The sequence below is a fragment of the Monodon monoceros genome, unplaced genomic scaffold (genome assembly GCF_005190385.1).
Source record: "Monodon monoceros isolate NGI ecotype Baffin Bay Population unplaced genomic scaffold, NGI_Narwhal_1 Super_Scaffold_11, whole genome shotgun sequence".
NCBI classification, from domain to species: Eukaryota; Metazoa; Chordata; class Mammalia; order Artiodactyla; family Monodontidae; genus Monodon; species Monodon monoceros.
In genome coordinates this window covers 70,050,341-70,068,161 of record NW_021703767.1, presented here as the reverse complement: position 1 = coordinate 70,068,161, position 17,821 = coordinate 70,050,341, and the positions used below count along the sequence as shown (strand labels likewise).

Sequence of the window (17,821 nt, the reverse complement as noted above, 5' to 3'; positions counted from 1 at the left end):
TTGGCTCTTTTGTCAAAAATTAACTGACCATATATGTGTGGCTTAATTTTGGAGCTATCTATTCTGTTCCATTGATCTATGTCTGTTTTTATGCAAATACTATACTGTTTTGACCACTATAGTTTTGTAATATAATTTGAAATCAGGGAGTGTGATGCCTCCAGTTTTGTTGTTCTTTCTCCAGACTGCTTTGGCTATTTGGCGTCTTTTGTGATTCCAAAGAAATTTTAGGATTTTTTGTTCTATTTCTGTGAAAAGTGCCATTGGAATGTTAATAGGGATTGCACTGAATCTGTAGATTGCTTTGGGTAATTTGGACATATTTACAGTATTAATTCTTCCAGTATATGAGCATGAAATATCTTTCCATTTATCTTTGTCTTCAATTTTGTTCATAAATGTCTTTGTCTTATAGTTTTTAGTGTACATGTTTTTCAGCTCCTTGGTTAAATTTATTTGTAGGTATTTTGTTCTTTTTGTTGCAATTGTAAATGGGATTGTTTTCTTAATTTCTCTTTCTGATTGTTTGCTGGTGTATAAAAATGCAACAGATTTTTGACTCTGTGTCCTGTAACTTAACTGAATTTGTGTATTAGTTCTAACAGGTTTTTTAAGTCTGCAGGGTTTCCTATATATGATGTCATCTACAAATAGTGACAGTTTTGCTACTTCCTTTCCAATTTGGATGTATTTTGTTTCTTTTTCTTGACTAACTGCTCTGGCTAGGCTCTCCAACTACTAACCTGAATAAAAGTGGCAAAAGTGGGCATTGTTGTTTTGTTTCTGATCTCAGAGGAAAAGCTTTCAGCTTTTTCAGTATGATGTTAGCTGTGGTCCTGATTAGGCTGAGGTAAGTTCTCTCTAAAGCCACTTTGTTTAGAGTCTTTATCATAAATGGATGTTGAATTTTGTCAAATGCTTTTCCTGCATCTATTGAGTCTCTCTTCCTCCTTCTGTTTTCTTCCATTGTGCTATGATGACTTTCTTTAGTGTATGCTTAGATTCCTTTCTCTTCATCTTCTGTGTGTCTACTACAGGATTGTGCTTTGTGGTTACCATGTGGCTTACATATGACAACTTGTATCCATAACAGTCTAAGTTGATAACAACTTAAGTTTGATTGCATTCTAAAGCTCTACATATTAACTCCCTCCACAAGGTTTTATATTTTTGATGTCACATTTTACATCTTTTTATCTTGTATGTCCTTTAATTATTATAGTTATAATTATTTTTACTACTTTTGTCTCTTAACCTTTTAAGTGGTTGATCCACTACCTTTTTCAGTGAAGTTTATTGTTTCCTATGTTTTCTTGTTACTAATTAGCACCCTTTCTTTTCAGCTTAAAGAAGTCCTTTAATATTTCTTGTAAGGTTGGTTTAATGATGATTAACTCCTTTAGATTCACTAATCTGGAAAATTCTCTCCTTCAATTCTGAATAACTCTGCTGGGTAGAGTTCTTTGCTGCAAGTTTTTCCCCCTTCAGCACTGTATATTATCATGCCACTACTTTCTGGCCTGGAAAGTTTCTGCTGAAAAATCTGCTGATAGTCTCATGGAGGTTCCCTTGTACATAACAAGTTGTTTGTCTTTTGCTGCTTTTAAGATTCTCTCCTTGTATTTAGCTTTTGGTGTTTTAATTATAATGTGTCTTGATGAGGGTCTCTTTGGGTTCATCTCATTTGGAACACTCTGGGCTTTCTGCATCTGGATGTCTGTTTCCTTCCCTAGGGTAGGGAAGTTTTCACCCATTATTTTATCAAGTTTTATATTCCTTTCTCTCTCTTTTTCTGGGACTCCTATAATGAGAATGTCAGTCTACTAGATGTGTCCAATAAGTCCACTAAGCTGTCTTCACTTTTTTCATTCTTTTTTGGTTTTGCTGTCCTGATTGGGTAAGTTCCACTGCCTTCTCTTCAAGTTCCTTTCTTTGCTTCATCTAGTCTGAACCCCTCTAGTGTATTTTTCAGTTATGTTATTGTATTCCTCAGCTCTGTGACTAATACATATATTTTCCATCTCTGCTGAAGTTGAGTTCGGGAGCATCTTTATGACCATTACTTTGAGCTCTTTATTGGGTAAATTATTTATCTCCATTTCATTAAGGTCTTTTCCTCAGGCTTTTATCTTGTTCTTTCGTTTGGAACATATGCCTCTGTTTCTTCATTTTGCTTGACTCTGGGTTGGTTTCTATGCATTAGATGAAACAACTGTCTCAGCGGTCTTAAAGGAGTAGCCTCATGTATGAGATGAATCCTGTCATTCAGCCCTACCCTAGCTCCTGGTTGTTTCTCAAATCTTTTGATCGTCAAAGCAGCCTATTATATTTGTAATAGCTCTGAGTACTCGAGGGTATGCCAAGACTTATCAGTGTCCCAAAGGGGAGGGTCTCAGTCAGCTGCTAGATTCATTCTCTGATTGCCATGGCTAGGACTTGCAAAACTATGTTGAATAACAGTGGTGAGAGCAGAAACCCTTGTCTTGTTCCTGATCTTAGAGGAAATGCTTTCAGCTTTTCATCACTGTGGGTTTGTCATATATGGCCTCTATTATGTTGAGGTAGATTCCCTCTATGCCCAGGTTCCAGAGAGTCTTCATCATAAATGGGTGTTGAATTTTGTCAAAAGTTTTTTTCTGCATCTATTGAGATGATATGGTTTTTATTCTTCAATTTGTTGATGTGGTGTATCACACTGATTGATTTGTGGATACTGAAAACTCCTTGCATCCAATGGGATAAATCCCACTTAATCATGGTGTACGATCCTTTTAATGTATTGTTGGATTCGGTTTGCTAGTATTTTGTTGAGGATGTTTGCATCTATGTTCATTGGTGATATTGGCTTATAATAATTTTTTTGTGGTATCTTTGTCTGATTTTGGTATCAGGGTGATGGTGGCCTCATAGAATGAGCTTGGGAGTGTTCCTTCCTCTGTAATTTTTTGGAAGAGTTGAAGAAGGGCAGGTGATAACTCTTCTCTAAATGTGATAGAATTCTGTTGTGAAGCCATCTGATCATGGACTTTTGTTTGGTGGAAGTTTTTTACTCAGTTTCAATTTCAGTACCTGTGATTGGTATGTTCATATTTTCTATTTCTTCCTGGTTCACTTTTGGGTGCTTGTACTTTTCTAAGAATTTGTCCATTTCTTCTAGATTGTCCATTTTATTGCCATATAGTTGCCTGTAGTAGTCTCTTATGATCCTTCATATTTCTGTGGTGTCCTTTGTAACTTCTCCTTTTGCATTTCTAATTTTATTGATCTGAGACCTCCTTTTATTCCCTGATGAGTCTGGCTAAAGGTTTATCAATTTTGTTTATCTTTTCAAAGAACCATTTTTTAGTTTCATTGATCTTTTCTATTGTTTTCTTCATCTCTATTTCATTTATTTCTGCTCTGATCTTTATGATTTCTTTCCTTCTACTAACTTATGTTTTGTTTGTTCTTCTTTCTCTAGTTGCTTTAGGTATCAAGTTAGGTTGTTTGAGATTTCTGTTTCCTGAGGTAAGATTGTATTGCTGTAAACTTCCCTCTTTGAACTGCTTTTGCTGCACCCCATAGGTTTTGGATCGTTGTGTTTTCATTTTCATTTGTCTCTAGGTATTGTTTGATTTCCTCTTTTGATTTCTTCAGTGATCCATTGGTTGTTCAGTAACATAATGTTTAACCTCCACATGTCTTGTGTTTTTTAGTTTTTTTTTTTCCTTGTAGTTGATTTCTAATCTCATAACGTTGTGGTCAGAGAAGATGCTTGATATGATTTCAGTTTTCTTAAACTTACTGAGGCTTGCTTTGTGGTCCAGGATGTGATCTATCCTGGAGAATGTTCCTTGTGAACTTGAGAAGAATGTGTATTCTGCTGCTTTCAGATGGAATGTTCTATAAATATCAATTAAATCCATCTGGTCTAATATGTCATTTAAAGCCTGTGTTTCCTTATTGATTTTCTGTCTGGAGGATCTGTCCGTTGATGTAGGTGGGGTGTTAAAGTCTCCCACTATTATTGTGTTACTATCAATTTCTTTTATGGATGAAACCTTATATATTGAGGTGCCTTTATGTTGGGTGCATATTTATTTACAATTGTTCTATCTTCTTGGATTGATCCCTTGATCATTATGTAGTGTCCTTCTTTGTCTCTTATAACAGTCTTTAAAGTCTATTTTGTCTAATATGAGTATTGCTACTCCAGTTTTCTTTTGATTTCCATTTGCATGGAATACCTTCTTCCATCCCCTCACTTTCAGTCTGTATGTGTCCCTATATTTAAAGTGGGTCTCTTCAATATATACACTAATATGTATAAAATAGATAACTAATGAGAACCTGCTGTATAGCACAGGGAACTCTACTTCACTTTGCTGTAGAGTAGAAACTAACACAACACTGTAAAACAACTATACCCCAGTAAAAAAAAAAAAAAAAACAACTCAATTAAAAAACATTTGAGCATACAACTCACCAAAGCAAATATACGAATGGCAAATAAGCACATGAAAAGATGTTTGGCATCACTAACCATTAGGAAAATGCAGACCATGAAGAAATATCACTACCTACCTACTAGAACAACTAAAATGAAAAATATAGCAACAATACCAGATGTTGAATAAAGATGTTAAAAAAAATACCAGGTGTTGGTGAGATTGTGGAAAAACTGAATCACTCGTACACTGCTGGTGGGAATATAAAATGATACACCCACTTTGTAAAAGAATTTAGCTTTTTTCTTTCTTTTTTTTTTTTTTTTTTGTGGTACGCAGGCCTCTCACTGTTGTGGCCTCTCCCGTTGCAGAGCACAGGCTCAGCGGCCATGGCTCACGGGCCTAGCTGCTCCGCGGCATGTGGGATCTTCCCGGACTGGGGCGCGAACCCGTGTCCCCTGCATCAGTAGGTGGACTCTCAACCACTGCACCACCAGGGAAGCCCTAGCTGTTTCTTTAAAAACCAAATATACATTTGCCATACAACTCAGTATACTCCTGGGCATCTATGACACAGAAATGAAAATTTATTCCACACAAAAACCTGTGCACAGTTATTCATAGCAACTTTACGTGTAATAGCAAAAAACTGAAAACAAGTAAGATGTTCTAAACAAATGATGGTACATCCATACCATGGAATACCACTTGGCAATAAAAAAGAATAAACTATCAATACACACACATGCACACAAAAATAAAAAAATAAAGTGGGTCTCTTGTAGACAGCGTATATACAAGTCTTGTTTTTGTATGCATTCAACCAGTCTGTCTTTTGGTTGGAGCATTTAATCCATTTACATTTAAGGTAATTACTGATATGTATGTTCATATTGCCATTTTGTTAATTGTTCTGGATTTGTTTTTATAAGTCTTTTTCTTCCCTTCCTCTTTTGTCCTCTTGTGATTTGATGACTATCTTTAGTGTTGTGTTTGGATTCCTTTTCGGTTTTGTGTGTGTATATATTGTAGATTTTTGGTTTGCCATTACCATGAGGTTTTTATATAGCCATCTATATATATGCAAGATTGTTTTAAGTTGTTGGTCTCTTAATTTCAAATGCATTTCCAGTGTCCTGCACTTGTACTCTCCTCCTCTCACAATTGCTGATTTTGATATCAAATTTGTGTGTGGATGATTTCCTACCTTTACTGTACATTTACCTTTACTGGTGAGCTTTCCCATTCATAATTTTCTTATTTCTAGTTGTGGCCTTTTCTTTTCCATCTAGAGAAGTTCCTTTAGCATTGTTGTAAAGCTGTTTTGATGGTGCTGAACACTCTTAGCTTTTGCTTGTCTGTAAAGCTTTTGATTTCTCTGTCAAATCTGAACAAGAGCCTTGCTGGGTAGAGTTATTCTTGGCTGCAGGTTTTTCTCTTTTATCACTTTAAATATATCATGCCACTCCCTTCTGGCCTGCAGAATTTCTGCTGAAAAATCAGCTGATAACCTTGTGGGGATTCCCTTGTATGTTATTTGTTGTTTTTAATATTATCTCTTTGTCTTTAATCTTTGTTGATTTGATTAATATGTGTCTCAGTGTGTTCCTCCTTGGGTTTATCCTATATGGGACTCTGTGCTTCCTGGACTTGCGTGAGTGTCTCCTTTCCCATGTTAGGAAAGTTTTTGGCCATTATCTCTTAAAATATTTTCTAAGGCCCTTTCTCTCTCTCTTCTCCTTCTGGGACCCCTATAATGTGAATGTTGGTGCATTTAATGTTGTCCCAAAGGTCTCTGTCCTCATTTCATTTTTCTTTTTTTGTTTTTTTTATTAATTTTTTTTGGAGTATAGTTGCTTTACACTGTTCTGTTAGCTTCTACTGCACAGCAAAATGAATCAGCCATACATATGCATATATCACCTCCCTTTTGGATTTCCTTCCCATTTAGGACACCACAATGCATTAAGTTGAGTTCCCTGTGCTATACAGTACATTCCCATCAGTTGTCTATTTTATACATAGTATCAATAGTGTATATGTGTTGATCCAAATTCCTCACACCCCACTGCTTTCCTCCTTGGTATCCATACATTTGTTCTCTGCGTCTGTGTCTCTATTTCTGCTCTGTAAACGAGGTCATGGATACCATTTTTCTAGATTCCACATATACGTGTTGATATTTGTTTTTCTCTTTCTGATTTACTTCACTCTGTATGACACTCTAGGTCCATTCACATTTGTAGAGACAAATGGCCCAATTTCATTCCTTTTTATGGCTGAGTAATATTCCATTGTATATATGTACCACATCTTCTTTATCCATTCCTCTGCTGATGGACATTTAGGTTGCTTCCATGTCTTGGCTATTGTAAATAGTGCTATCATTTTTCTTTCTTTATTCAGTTCTGCAATAATGATTTCCATCAGTCTGTTTTCCAGCTCGCTTATTTGTCCTACTGCCCTATTTATTCTGCTATTGATTCCTTCTAGTGTATTCTTCATTTCAGCTATTGTATTGTTCATCTGTTTGTTCTCTGAAGCTTCTAGGGTTTTTTTTGGCTGCATTGTGCAGCATGTGAGGATCTTAGTTTCCCAACCAGGGATCAAACCCATGCTCCCTGCAGTGGAAGCATGGAATCTTAACCACTGGACCACCAGGGAAGTCCCCTAGCTCTTTATTAAGCATTTCTTATATCAGTCTGTGCCTCCATTCTTTTTCCAAGATCTTGGATCATCTTTACTATCATGACTTTGAATTCTTTTTCAGGTAGACTGCCAATCTCCACTTCACTTAGTTGTTCTTGTGGGGTTTTATCTTGTTCCTTCATCTCTGCCATCTCATTTTGTCTAATTTTCTGTGTTTGTGGTCTCCATTCCTCGTGCTGCAGGATTGTAGTTTTTGCTTCTGGTGTCTTCCCCATGGTGGGTGAGGTTGGTCCAGGGGCTAGTGCAGGTTTCCTCATGGGAGGGACTGGTGCCTGCTCACTGGTGGATGGAGCTGGGTCTTGTCTCTGGTGGGCAGGGCCATCTCAAGGGCTATATTTACAGGCAGCTGTGGGGTCAGGACTTTGGGTGGAACTATGTCTCCACCCTGTTTGTTGTCTGGCCTGAGGTGTCCCAGCACTGGAGCCTGCAGGCTGTTGGGTAGGGCCAGGCCTCACCAAAATGGTGACCTCAGGGAAAGCTCATGCTGATGAGCATTTCCTGGGGCCGCTGCCACCAGTGTACCTACCCTACAGGGAGCCACAGCCAACCCTCACCTCCCCAGGAGACCCAAGATCTGCAGGTAGGTCTGGCCCAGGCTTCTATGGAGTCACTGCTTTCCTCTGGGTCCAAGTGCATGTGAAACCCTGTGTGTGCCCTCCAAGAGTGGAGTCTCTGTTTCCCCCAGTCCTGTGGAGCTGCTGCACTCAAGCCCCACTGGCCTTCAAAGCCAAATGCTCTGGGGGCTCCTTCTCCTGATGCTAGACCCCCCAGGCTGGGGAGCCTGATGTGGGGCTCAGAACTCTCCTGTGGGAGAACCTCTGTGATATAATTATTTTCCAGTTCGTGGGTCACCCACCCGGCAGGTAAGGGATTTGATTATATGGTAAAAGTGCCCCTCCTGCTGTCTTGTTTTGGCTTCTTTATCTTTGGGTGTAGAACATCTTTTTTGGTAGGTTCAAGTCTTTTTTTGCCAGGGGTTGTTTAGCAGTTAGTTGTGGTTTTGGTGTTTTTGTGAGAGGAGGTAAGCGCAAGTCTTTCTACTCCACCATCTTGCGTCCAACCCTGGCAATAGCTTTTGAAGTATGCAAATACATACAGTCCTGTGGGACTGCAAGCATAAGTTCTGCTGCCTACAGATGAGTATCTAAATTCTTTTCTGGGAGATAATAGCTGTAGTGAGGCAGAAGGAGAGTGCAAAGATGGTGTCTATCAGCTTATGTTCCCTGAAAACATCTCTGTAGGCCCCAGGTGGTTGCCAAAAGAGAAGCCTCAGGCCAAAGCTCCTGGACAAGCAAACAGGCCTCTTTCACAGAAAGATGGGGTGTGTTGCAGTGTGCTGTCTGTCTGTGCAGTGCCCTGGGGGTGGTAGCCCGCCAGGAACTGTCTCTTCAATTGTTAGTCCCACTGGACACAGGAACATAAGCTCCCCCTGGCCTTTAGGGCCAAGCAATCAAGGGGTGTTCCCTGGGCAGCAGCTGCAAAGATCAGGGCACCAGCCACGTGTAAAAGCTCCCTTCCAGGAGATGAGGAAAGGGAAAGTGCAAAGATGTGCCCAATGGCTGTAGCAAAGCTGAGGGGGAGTGTAAAGATGGCACCTGTGGGAAAAAGTTAAAAAGAGAGATGCTGCTGCCAGCCAAAGCAGAGGGAGAGTGTGAGGATTGTGCCCCCCAGTCTCTGTCCCTAGAGGGTGTTCCAGCAAGCTCTTGGAGATGTGTGTTACAGTATACGCCTACCCCTCAGGCCAACTCTTTAAGTTAAAAAAGGCTCATTTGCTAATATTAAAGTGTGAGCACAGGCTCCCTCTGAGCTGGGCCCTGGGGCAGGTGAGTCTGAGCTTGCAAGCCTTTTAAGAGCCATTTCACTCAGATCACTACTGTCTTGTGGGTCTTGTGGACATAAGCCCCATTGATTTTCAAAGCTAGATGTTTTGGGGGGCTCATCTTTCAGGTACAGGTCTTAAAAGTTATGATGCCTAATGTGTAGTTCAAACCCTTCACTCCTCAGGGAGAAGCTCTGGGTTTTGAGTTACACCCTGATTCTGGGTCTCCATACCAGGGGTGGGGTTAGCAGTGAGGTTGCATCCCAGCCTCTCCTACACACTTCAATGTGGTTTTCTTCTCGTTTGCCTCATGTGTAGTCCGTGCTCAGCCAGCCTTTCCAAGGAAATTGTTCCACACATAGCTATAGACTCAGTTTGTCTGTGGGAGGAGGTCAGTTCAGGATCTTCCTACGTTGCCATCTTGAACCAGAACCCCACTTTTTCCTTCTTTTTAAATTCTGCTGTTCCAGAAGCCTCCTATAGATGGCTTCTTATTATCTTTCAAATCCAAGATGCTTTAAAAATCCCTAAAAGCCTAGATCCTAACTATACTTATCTAGTCAAAGATTGTGGAGGCTTCCAATGAACATTAACAGTTGCCAAGCAAAGAGTGCTTACTGTGTCCCAAGACATTGTGCTAAGTTGCTTTATATACATTATCTCATTAAAAAGCCTCTCAGCAACCCTATGAGGTTCAACAGTGTTACTACCCACATTTTACAGATCAAGAAAATGAGACCTAAAGAAGGGAAGTGACTTGTCCAAAGATACTGTAAGGGCTAGGAATACAAATCTACCTGATTCATATAACGTTTAGCACAAATGTAGAGTTTAAAAATTGTAGAATACTAAGGCAACTATCATAAAGCCTTAGATAGGCAAGTCATTGTGCTGAGGCCTACTCTGTAGTATATAAAACCTGTAATGTGAAACTTGAGAAATGGAACAGAGACCTCCAATCCTCCCTAACCCCAGGGGAACATCTACTTTTCTTTGGTTAACCTTCTATAATGTTTTTTGTTTAAAAATCAAAACCCCAAAAAGGTAGTATCTTTCTTTATAAGTGTGGTTATATTATTTATATAAATAACTAGCTCCTTCAAGGTTGATAGGTATCCAACAGTTCTAGTATTTCAGGGTTTTAAGAAAAACAAGGTTTACCAAATCTATAGTCTCAGTCATTATGTTCTCAGTGTTATCATTCCACTCACAGAAACACCAACTCTTACATGTGCTCCTATACAGCATATTATCCATCCCTTCAACATCTGTATAAGTATTTACAGAACCTTTATGGTGCACAGGGGTACTGTGCTAGAGGACATGCATTCTTCAGAAAGAGCTCTCATCCTCAAGGAGTTTGTAGCGTAGTGGGAGAGTATTCCAAAACTCTATACATGCAAAAATATATACAAGGATGTTTAGTTTGTAAAAAGTCCAAATGCATCAACAGGGGAATGATTAAACATATTCCAGCCCAAGTGTAACTAGGATACACTATGGAGTTGTAAAAAGGTAACTCTAGACATGGAAATGTACCACAGCAGCACATACACAAAACATTCTCCATACTCTATGAAGCAGAGTTGTTTTCATCTCAAGTTGTTTTGCTGAGAACCAGATGTTCACAGTTCCAAACTTAAGGAAAGAGGTGGAAAGGGGGATAGAATAAACTCCCATTCCTGTGATAAGCAAGATTTCTTGTACAATAACCAATTCAGGAAAAATGTTTCCAGGTCACCATTTTTTCCCCATTCAAAACCAAAGCAGAGGGCTTTACCTGGTGGTGCAGTGGTTGAGAGTCTGCCTGCTGATGCAGGGGACACGGGTTCGAGCCCTGGTCTGGGAGGATCCCACATGCCCCAGAGCGACTGGGCCCATGAGCCACAACTACTGAGCCTGTGCGTCTGGAGCCTGTGCTCCACAACGAGAGGCCACGATAGTGGGCCCGTGCACCGCGATAAAGAGCAGCCCCTGCTTGCCGCAACTGGAGAAAGCCCTCGCACAGAAACGAAGACCCAACACAGCCAAAAATAAATAAATTTACAAAAAAAAAAAAAAAAAAAACCAAAGCAGAGCAATCAAGATGGCAGAGAAGAAGAACGGGAAGCTCACCTCCTCCCACAAATACATCAAAAAATACATCTATATGTGGAACAGTTCTCACAGACTCCTACTGAATGCTCGCAGAAGACCTCAGACTTCTGAAAGGACAAAAAGAATCTCCACATAACCAGGTAGGACAAAAGAAAAAAAAAATAGAAAGGAATCTGGATAGGACCTGTACCCCTGGGAGGGAGCTGTGAAGGAGGAAAGACTCCCGTACCCCAGGGAGCCCCCTCACCGGCAGGAAAAGGGATCAAAAATGTATTTGAAGAAATTATGTTTGAAAACTTCCCAAACCTAAAGAAGGAAACACATCCAGGTACAGGAAGCACAGAGGGTTCCAACAAGATGAACCCAAACAAACAGACCTACACCAAGACATATTATAATTAAAATGGCAAAAGTTAAAGAGAGGATTCTAAAGGCAGCAAGAGAAAAACAATTCATTACAAGGAAACCCCCATAAGGCTATCAGCTGATTTCTCTACAGAAACGTTGCAGGCCAGAAGGGAGTGGCAAAATATATTCAATCAATCATTTAGAATAGAAGGAGAGAGAGAATTTCTTAGACAAGCAAAAACTAAAAATACAGCAATACTAAACCTATCATAAAAGAAATATTGAAAGGTCTTCTCTAAATAGAAAAACAAGAAGCTATATCAAAGAGAAAATTACAACCAAAAAGTAAATCACTTACATAAGCCACTATATAGATTAAAAAGGAAAAAAATAAATTTTTTTTGTGTGAAAGTGATGATGACCACAGTGAACAGCAAAAGGATAAACATGAAGATGTAAAAGAGGACATCAAAATCATAAAATGTTGGAGGAGAGTTAAGAAAATGTAGATTCTTCTTTTTTTAGAATGTATTTGAGCCTATATGACTACCAGTCTAAAGCATGTAGATATATGAAGGGGTTAACATACTTGAAAAACAGGGTAACCACAAGTCAAAAACACAATAGATTCACAAAAACCAAAAAGAAGAGAACACAAACATAAAATAAAAGGAAATCAAACCACAAAAGGAAAAAGAAAAGGGGAAGAAGAGGAAATACAGAATTAACTGGAAAAAAAGATTTAAAATGGCAATAAATACACATCTATCAAGAATTACCTTAAACATCAATGGACTAAATGCCCCATTCAAAAGACACAGAGTGGCAGACTGGATAAAAAAACAAAAGCCTACAATATGCTGCCTATAAGAGACCCACTTTAGGGCAAAGGACACACAGATTGAAAGTGAGGGGGTGGAAAAAGATTTCATGTAAACGGAAATGATAAGAAGCAGGGGTCGCAATACTTGTATCAGACAAAATAATAGACTTTAAAACAAAGGCCATAAAACCATAAAAAAAGATAAAGAAGGACACTATATAATGATAAAAGGATCAATACAAAAAGGGGATATTACTCTCATCAACATATATGTACCTAATATAGGAGTGCCTAAATACATAAAACAAATATTAACATACATAAAGGGAGAAACTGACTGGAATACCATAATAGTAGGAGACCTTAACACCCCACTCACATCAATGGACATATCTTCCTAGACAGAAAATCAATAAGGCATCAGAGATCCTAAATGATACAACAGAACAGTTAGGCTTAACTGATATTCTTAGAACATTACATCCAAAAAACCCAGAATACACATTCTTTTCAAGTGCACATGGAACATTCTCTAGGATTGACCACATACTAGAGCACAAAGCAAGCCTCAACAAATTTAAGAGGATAGAAATTATTTCAGGCATCTTTCCTGACCACAACAGCATGAAACTAGAAATCAACCATAGAAAAAGAAAACAATTACATGGAGTCTAAACAACATGCTACTAAAAAACCAATGGGTCAAAGAGGAAATTTAAAAAATATCTTGAGACAGATGACAATGAAAACACAACCGTACATTATCTGTGGGATGCCACAAAAGCAGTTGTTAGAGGGAACTTCATAGCGATACAAGCCTTCCTCAAAAAACTAGAAAAATCTCAAGCAACCTAATCTACCACCTAAAAGAATTAGAAAAAGAACAAACAAAACCTAAAGTCAGCAAAAGGAAGGAAATAATAAACATCAGAGACAAAAAAAATGTAAATAAAGATTAAAGAAAAACAGATAAAATCAATAAAATCAAGAGCTTGTTCTTTGACAGTGTAAACAAAATTGACAAACCTTTGGCCAGGCTCATCAAGAAGAAAAGAGAGAGAACCTAAATAAACAAAATAAGAAAAAAGGAGAAATAAACAATACTGCAGAAATACAAAACACTGTAAGAGAATATTATGAACAAGTACATGCCAAAAAATTTGCCAAACTAGAAGAAATGGACAAGTTTTTCTAGAAACATACAGCCCACCAAAACTGAATCAAGAAGAAATAAATAATCTGAACAGACCAATCACTAGAAATGAAATAGAATCTATAAAAAAAACAAAAACAAAAAACTCCTTACAAACAAAAGTTCAGGACCAGGTGGCTTCACAGGCAAATTCTACCAAACATATAAAGAAGAACTTATACCAATCCTTCTCAAAATCTTCCAAAAGACTGAAAAGGAGGGAACACTCTCAAAGACATTCTATGAAGCCACCATCACCCTGATACCAAAACCAGACAAATATACCACCAAAAAAAAAAATTACAGGCCAATATCTTTGATGAATACAGATGCAAAAAACTACTAGCAAAACCAAATAAAATATTAGCAACCCAAATCCAACAACACATAAAAAAGATCATGCACCACAACCAAGTTGGATTCACCCCAGGATCACAAGTATGGTTCAACAAATGCAAATCACTTAATGTGATACATCACATTAACAAAGAAAAGACAAAAATCACATGATCATCTAAATAGATACAGAAAAGGCATTTGATAAAATTCAACATCCATTCATGATAAAAACTCTTACCAAGGTGGGTAACATAACATAATAAAAGCTATTTATGACAAACCCACAGCCAATATAATACTCAACAGTGAAAAGCTGAAATCCTTCCTGCTAAAATCTGGAACAAGGTTGCCTACTCTCATGACTTCTATTCAACATAGTATTGGAATTCAGACAAGAAAAAGGAACAAAAGGTATCCAAATTGTAAGGGAAGACGTAAAACTGTCATTCTATGCAGATGACATGATACTATATATAGAAAACCCTAAAGAAGTGATAAATTCAGCAAGGTAGCAGGATACAAGATTAACATACAGAAATGGGTTGCATTTTTTTACACTAAAAACACAATATCAGAAAGGGAATGTAAAAAAACAATACCTTTTAAAATCATATAAAAAAAAAACCTTAGGAATAAAGCTGACCAAGGAGGTGAAAGATTTATATGCTGAGAACTATAAAACATTAATAAAGGAAATTGAAGATGATTTAAAGAAATGGAAAGATATCCCAGGCTCTTGGATTAGAAGAATATCATTAAAATGGCCAAACTACCCAAAGCAATCTACAGATTTAATGTGATCCCTATCAAATTACCCATGACATTTTTCACAGAACTAGAACAAGTAATCCTAAAACTTATATGGAACCAAAAAAGACCCAGAATTGCCAAAGCAATCCTGAGGAAAAAGAACAAAGCAGGAGGCATAAACCTCCCAGACTTCGGACAATACTACAAAGCTACAGTAATCAAAACAGTGTGGAACTGGCATGAAAACAGACAGGTATCAATGGAACAGAAATAGAGAGCCCAGAAATAAACCTACATACCTATGGTCAACCTTGACAAAGGAGACGAGAATATACAATGGAGAAAAGACAATCTCTGCAGCAAGTGGTGTTGAGAATGCTGGACAGCCACATGTAAATCAATGAAGTTAGAACATACCCTCACACCATGCACAAAAATAAACTCAATATGGCTTAAAGACTTAAATATATGACATGACACCATAAAACTCCTAGAAGAGAACATAGGCAAAACATTCTCTGACATAAACCGTACTAATGTTTTCTTAGGTCAGTCCCAAGGCAATAGAATAAAAGCAAAAATAAACAAGTGGGACCTAATCAAACTTACAAGCTTTTGCACAGCAAAGGAGACCATAAACAAAACGAAAAGACAAACTACAGAATGGGAGAAAATATTTGCAAACAATGTGACTGATAAGGGCTTGATTTCAGAAAATATACAAACAGCTCATGCAACTCAACAACAATAAAAAAAACCAACCCAATCAAAAAATGGGCGGGAGGGGGCTTCCCTGGTGGGGCAGTGGTTGAGAATCTGCCTGCCAATGCAGGGGACACGGGTTTGAGCCCTGGTCTGGGAAGATCCCACATGCTGCGGAGCAACTGGGCCCATAAGCCACAATTACTGAGCCTGCGCTTCTGGAACCTGTGCTCCGCAATGAGAGGCTGCGATAGTGAGAGGCCCGCACACCGCGATGAAGAGTGGCCCCCGCTTGCCACGGCTGGAGAAGGCCCTCGCGCAGAAACGAAGACCCAACACAGCCATAAATAAATAAATTAATTAATTTTAAAAAATGGGCAGGAGACCTAAATAGACATTTCTCCAAAGAAGACATACAGATGGCCAACAGGCACATAAAAAGACGTTCAATATCACTAATTATTAGAGAAATGCAAATCAAACCTACAATGAGGTACCACCTCACACATGTCAGAATAGCCATCATTAAGAAGTCTATAAATAACAAGGCTGGAGAGGGTGTGGACAAAAGGGAACCTAACTACACTGTTGGTGGGAATGTACATTGGGGCAGCCATTATGGAGAACAGTAAGGAGGTTCCTCAGAAAACTAAAAATAGAGTTGCCATATGATCCAGTGGACAAAGCTGGATTTGTCCATATGTGGACAAAGCTATAATTCAAAAAGATACATGCACCCCTGTGTTCATAGAGGCACTGTTCACAATAGCCAAGACATGGAAACACCCTTAATGGCCATCAACAGATGAATGGATAAAGAAGAAATAAGTCACTCACACACACACACACAGGAATACTACTCAGCCATAAAAAAGAACAAAATGCCATCTGCAGCACCATGGATAGGCCTAGGCATTATCATACTATGTGTAGTAAGTCAGAAAGAGAACGACAAATACCCTGTGATACCACTTATATGTGGAATCTAAAATATGACACAAATGAACATATCCATGAAACAGAAACAGACTCACTGACACAGAGAACAGACTTGTGGTTGCCAAGTGGGAGGTGGGGTGGGAGAGGGATGGAGTGGGAGTTTGGGGTTAGCAGATGCAATCTATTATATATAGAGTGGATAAACAACAAGGGCCTACTGTATATCACAGGGAACTATATTTAGTATTCTGTGATAAACCATAATGGAAAAGAATACTTAAAAAATATATATATGTATAACTTAATCACTTTTCTGCACAGCAGAAATGAACACATTGTAAATCAACTATATTTCAATTACTATATTACTTTTTTAAAAGTAAAAAAACAAAACAACTTTGAACCCCAAAAGGACATTTAATAACCTAGATTACTCCTTCACTGACTAGAGACTATCATTGAGAAAGTTTGCTCTTTTTCTTTTAGCCACTGCAACTGCATTTCTCAGACTGCTAAAAGTGTTAACGTGTTCAGGTAAGTTTGGATGACATGACAGAACCATGTATCTCCACACTGAAGAGCCACAATAAACATTAGCACATCAAAGGCTCTGCAAAGTCCTAAACAAATGTCTGATTTTGTTTGACCTAGAGCATTCCTCCTTGAGCACAGAACACCTTTTTTGGCAGCATATTTGGAACATCAGTTGGGAACAATTAAAATTATCAGTTTCTGGGCATTTTTCAACAAAAAGTAGCTTTCTAGATTTTCATCCTAAAATTAGACTGCAAGCTATTTTGCATATCTAAGTTTTATTTTGTCCTTGCTGACTTGGGTAAAGAAGCATTTTGGAAAAACCATTACCAATGAATAGACTTACCTCCTGCTTCTAACTGAACTCCTGGAGTCAAGTGAAGAAATTCTGGTTTCATGCTTACTCGGGAGCCAGAAATAAAACCAACCACAAATTCAGAATGCTCTTCAGCCATTCTCACCTAAATGGAATGTAATAAAAGATTACAAGAAAGCACTTAACCACACAGAATGTAAGAAACTTTATTTCATAGATGCATTTCCTCATTTCATGTTAAACTAATTACATCTAAAACGGGTAATCTTAGATATGAATCTACACACTTGCTCCATTAAGACCACCCTGAAATAACACCTTCTGTCCCCTTCTCCTATAACCAAACACTGAAAACACTAAAAATCTTATATTATGTGCATCTAAAATCTAGATGCTGCATCGTTACTTATTTGTAATAATGCTTGGGGACCTACCTACTTCCAAAAAGGATATTAGGTAGTACTCTAGAATACATTTATAATGGTATAAAACCACACTGACTTACTGCCTATCTACATAGATATTCAAGGACAGCCACCACATAAAAAACCACTATGTTGTTAAGAGCTAGCTAAAGAAATCTTACCTCTACAGCTTTCCCTCTTCTTTAACATTTGCCAATAACTTGTCTCCACAATTTCTCTACCATTACCTCACATTCATAGAAGCCTCCCTAGAAGGTCTGCCTGACTTTCTAATTTGGCTCTTCCCTGAGGCCCAGACTGTTCCATTCTTGCCACTAAGTACTACCACCAACCAAAAATCAATGTATTGTCCTTGAGCCAGATCCAGAATGCCAAATATTAGCACTGACTCATGGACCCTC

At 38.3% G+C, this 17,821-nt stretch overlaps 1 protein-coding gene and 1 long non-coding RNA gene across 3 annotated transcripts in view; one reads left to right on the top strand and one right to left on the bottom strand.

Moving 5' to 3' along the window:
- Nucleotides 1-17,821, bottom strand: part of UMPS (uridine monophosphate synthetase) — a 54,251-nt gene that overhangs the window by 2,676 nt on the left and 33,754 nt on the right. For both annotated transcript variants that reach the window (XM_029215089.1, XM_029215090.1), the window contains exon 5: nucleotides 17,026-17,140. In XM_029215089.1, the coding sequence (XP_029070922.1) occupies nucleotides 17,026-17,140 (115 nt within the window). The remainder of the gene's footprint in view (nucleotides 1-17,025; nucleotides 17,141-17,821) is intronic.
- Nucleotides 1-17,821, top strand: part of LOC114891054 — a 28,177-nt gene that overhangs the window by 3,728 nt on the left and 6,628 nt on the right. The window contains exon 2 of the long non-coding RNA XR_003792409.1: nucleotides 16,632-16,679. This is a non-coding gene — a long non-coding RNA (uncharacterized LOC114891054). The remainder of the gene's footprint in view (nucleotides 1-16,631; nucleotides 16,680-17,821) is intronic.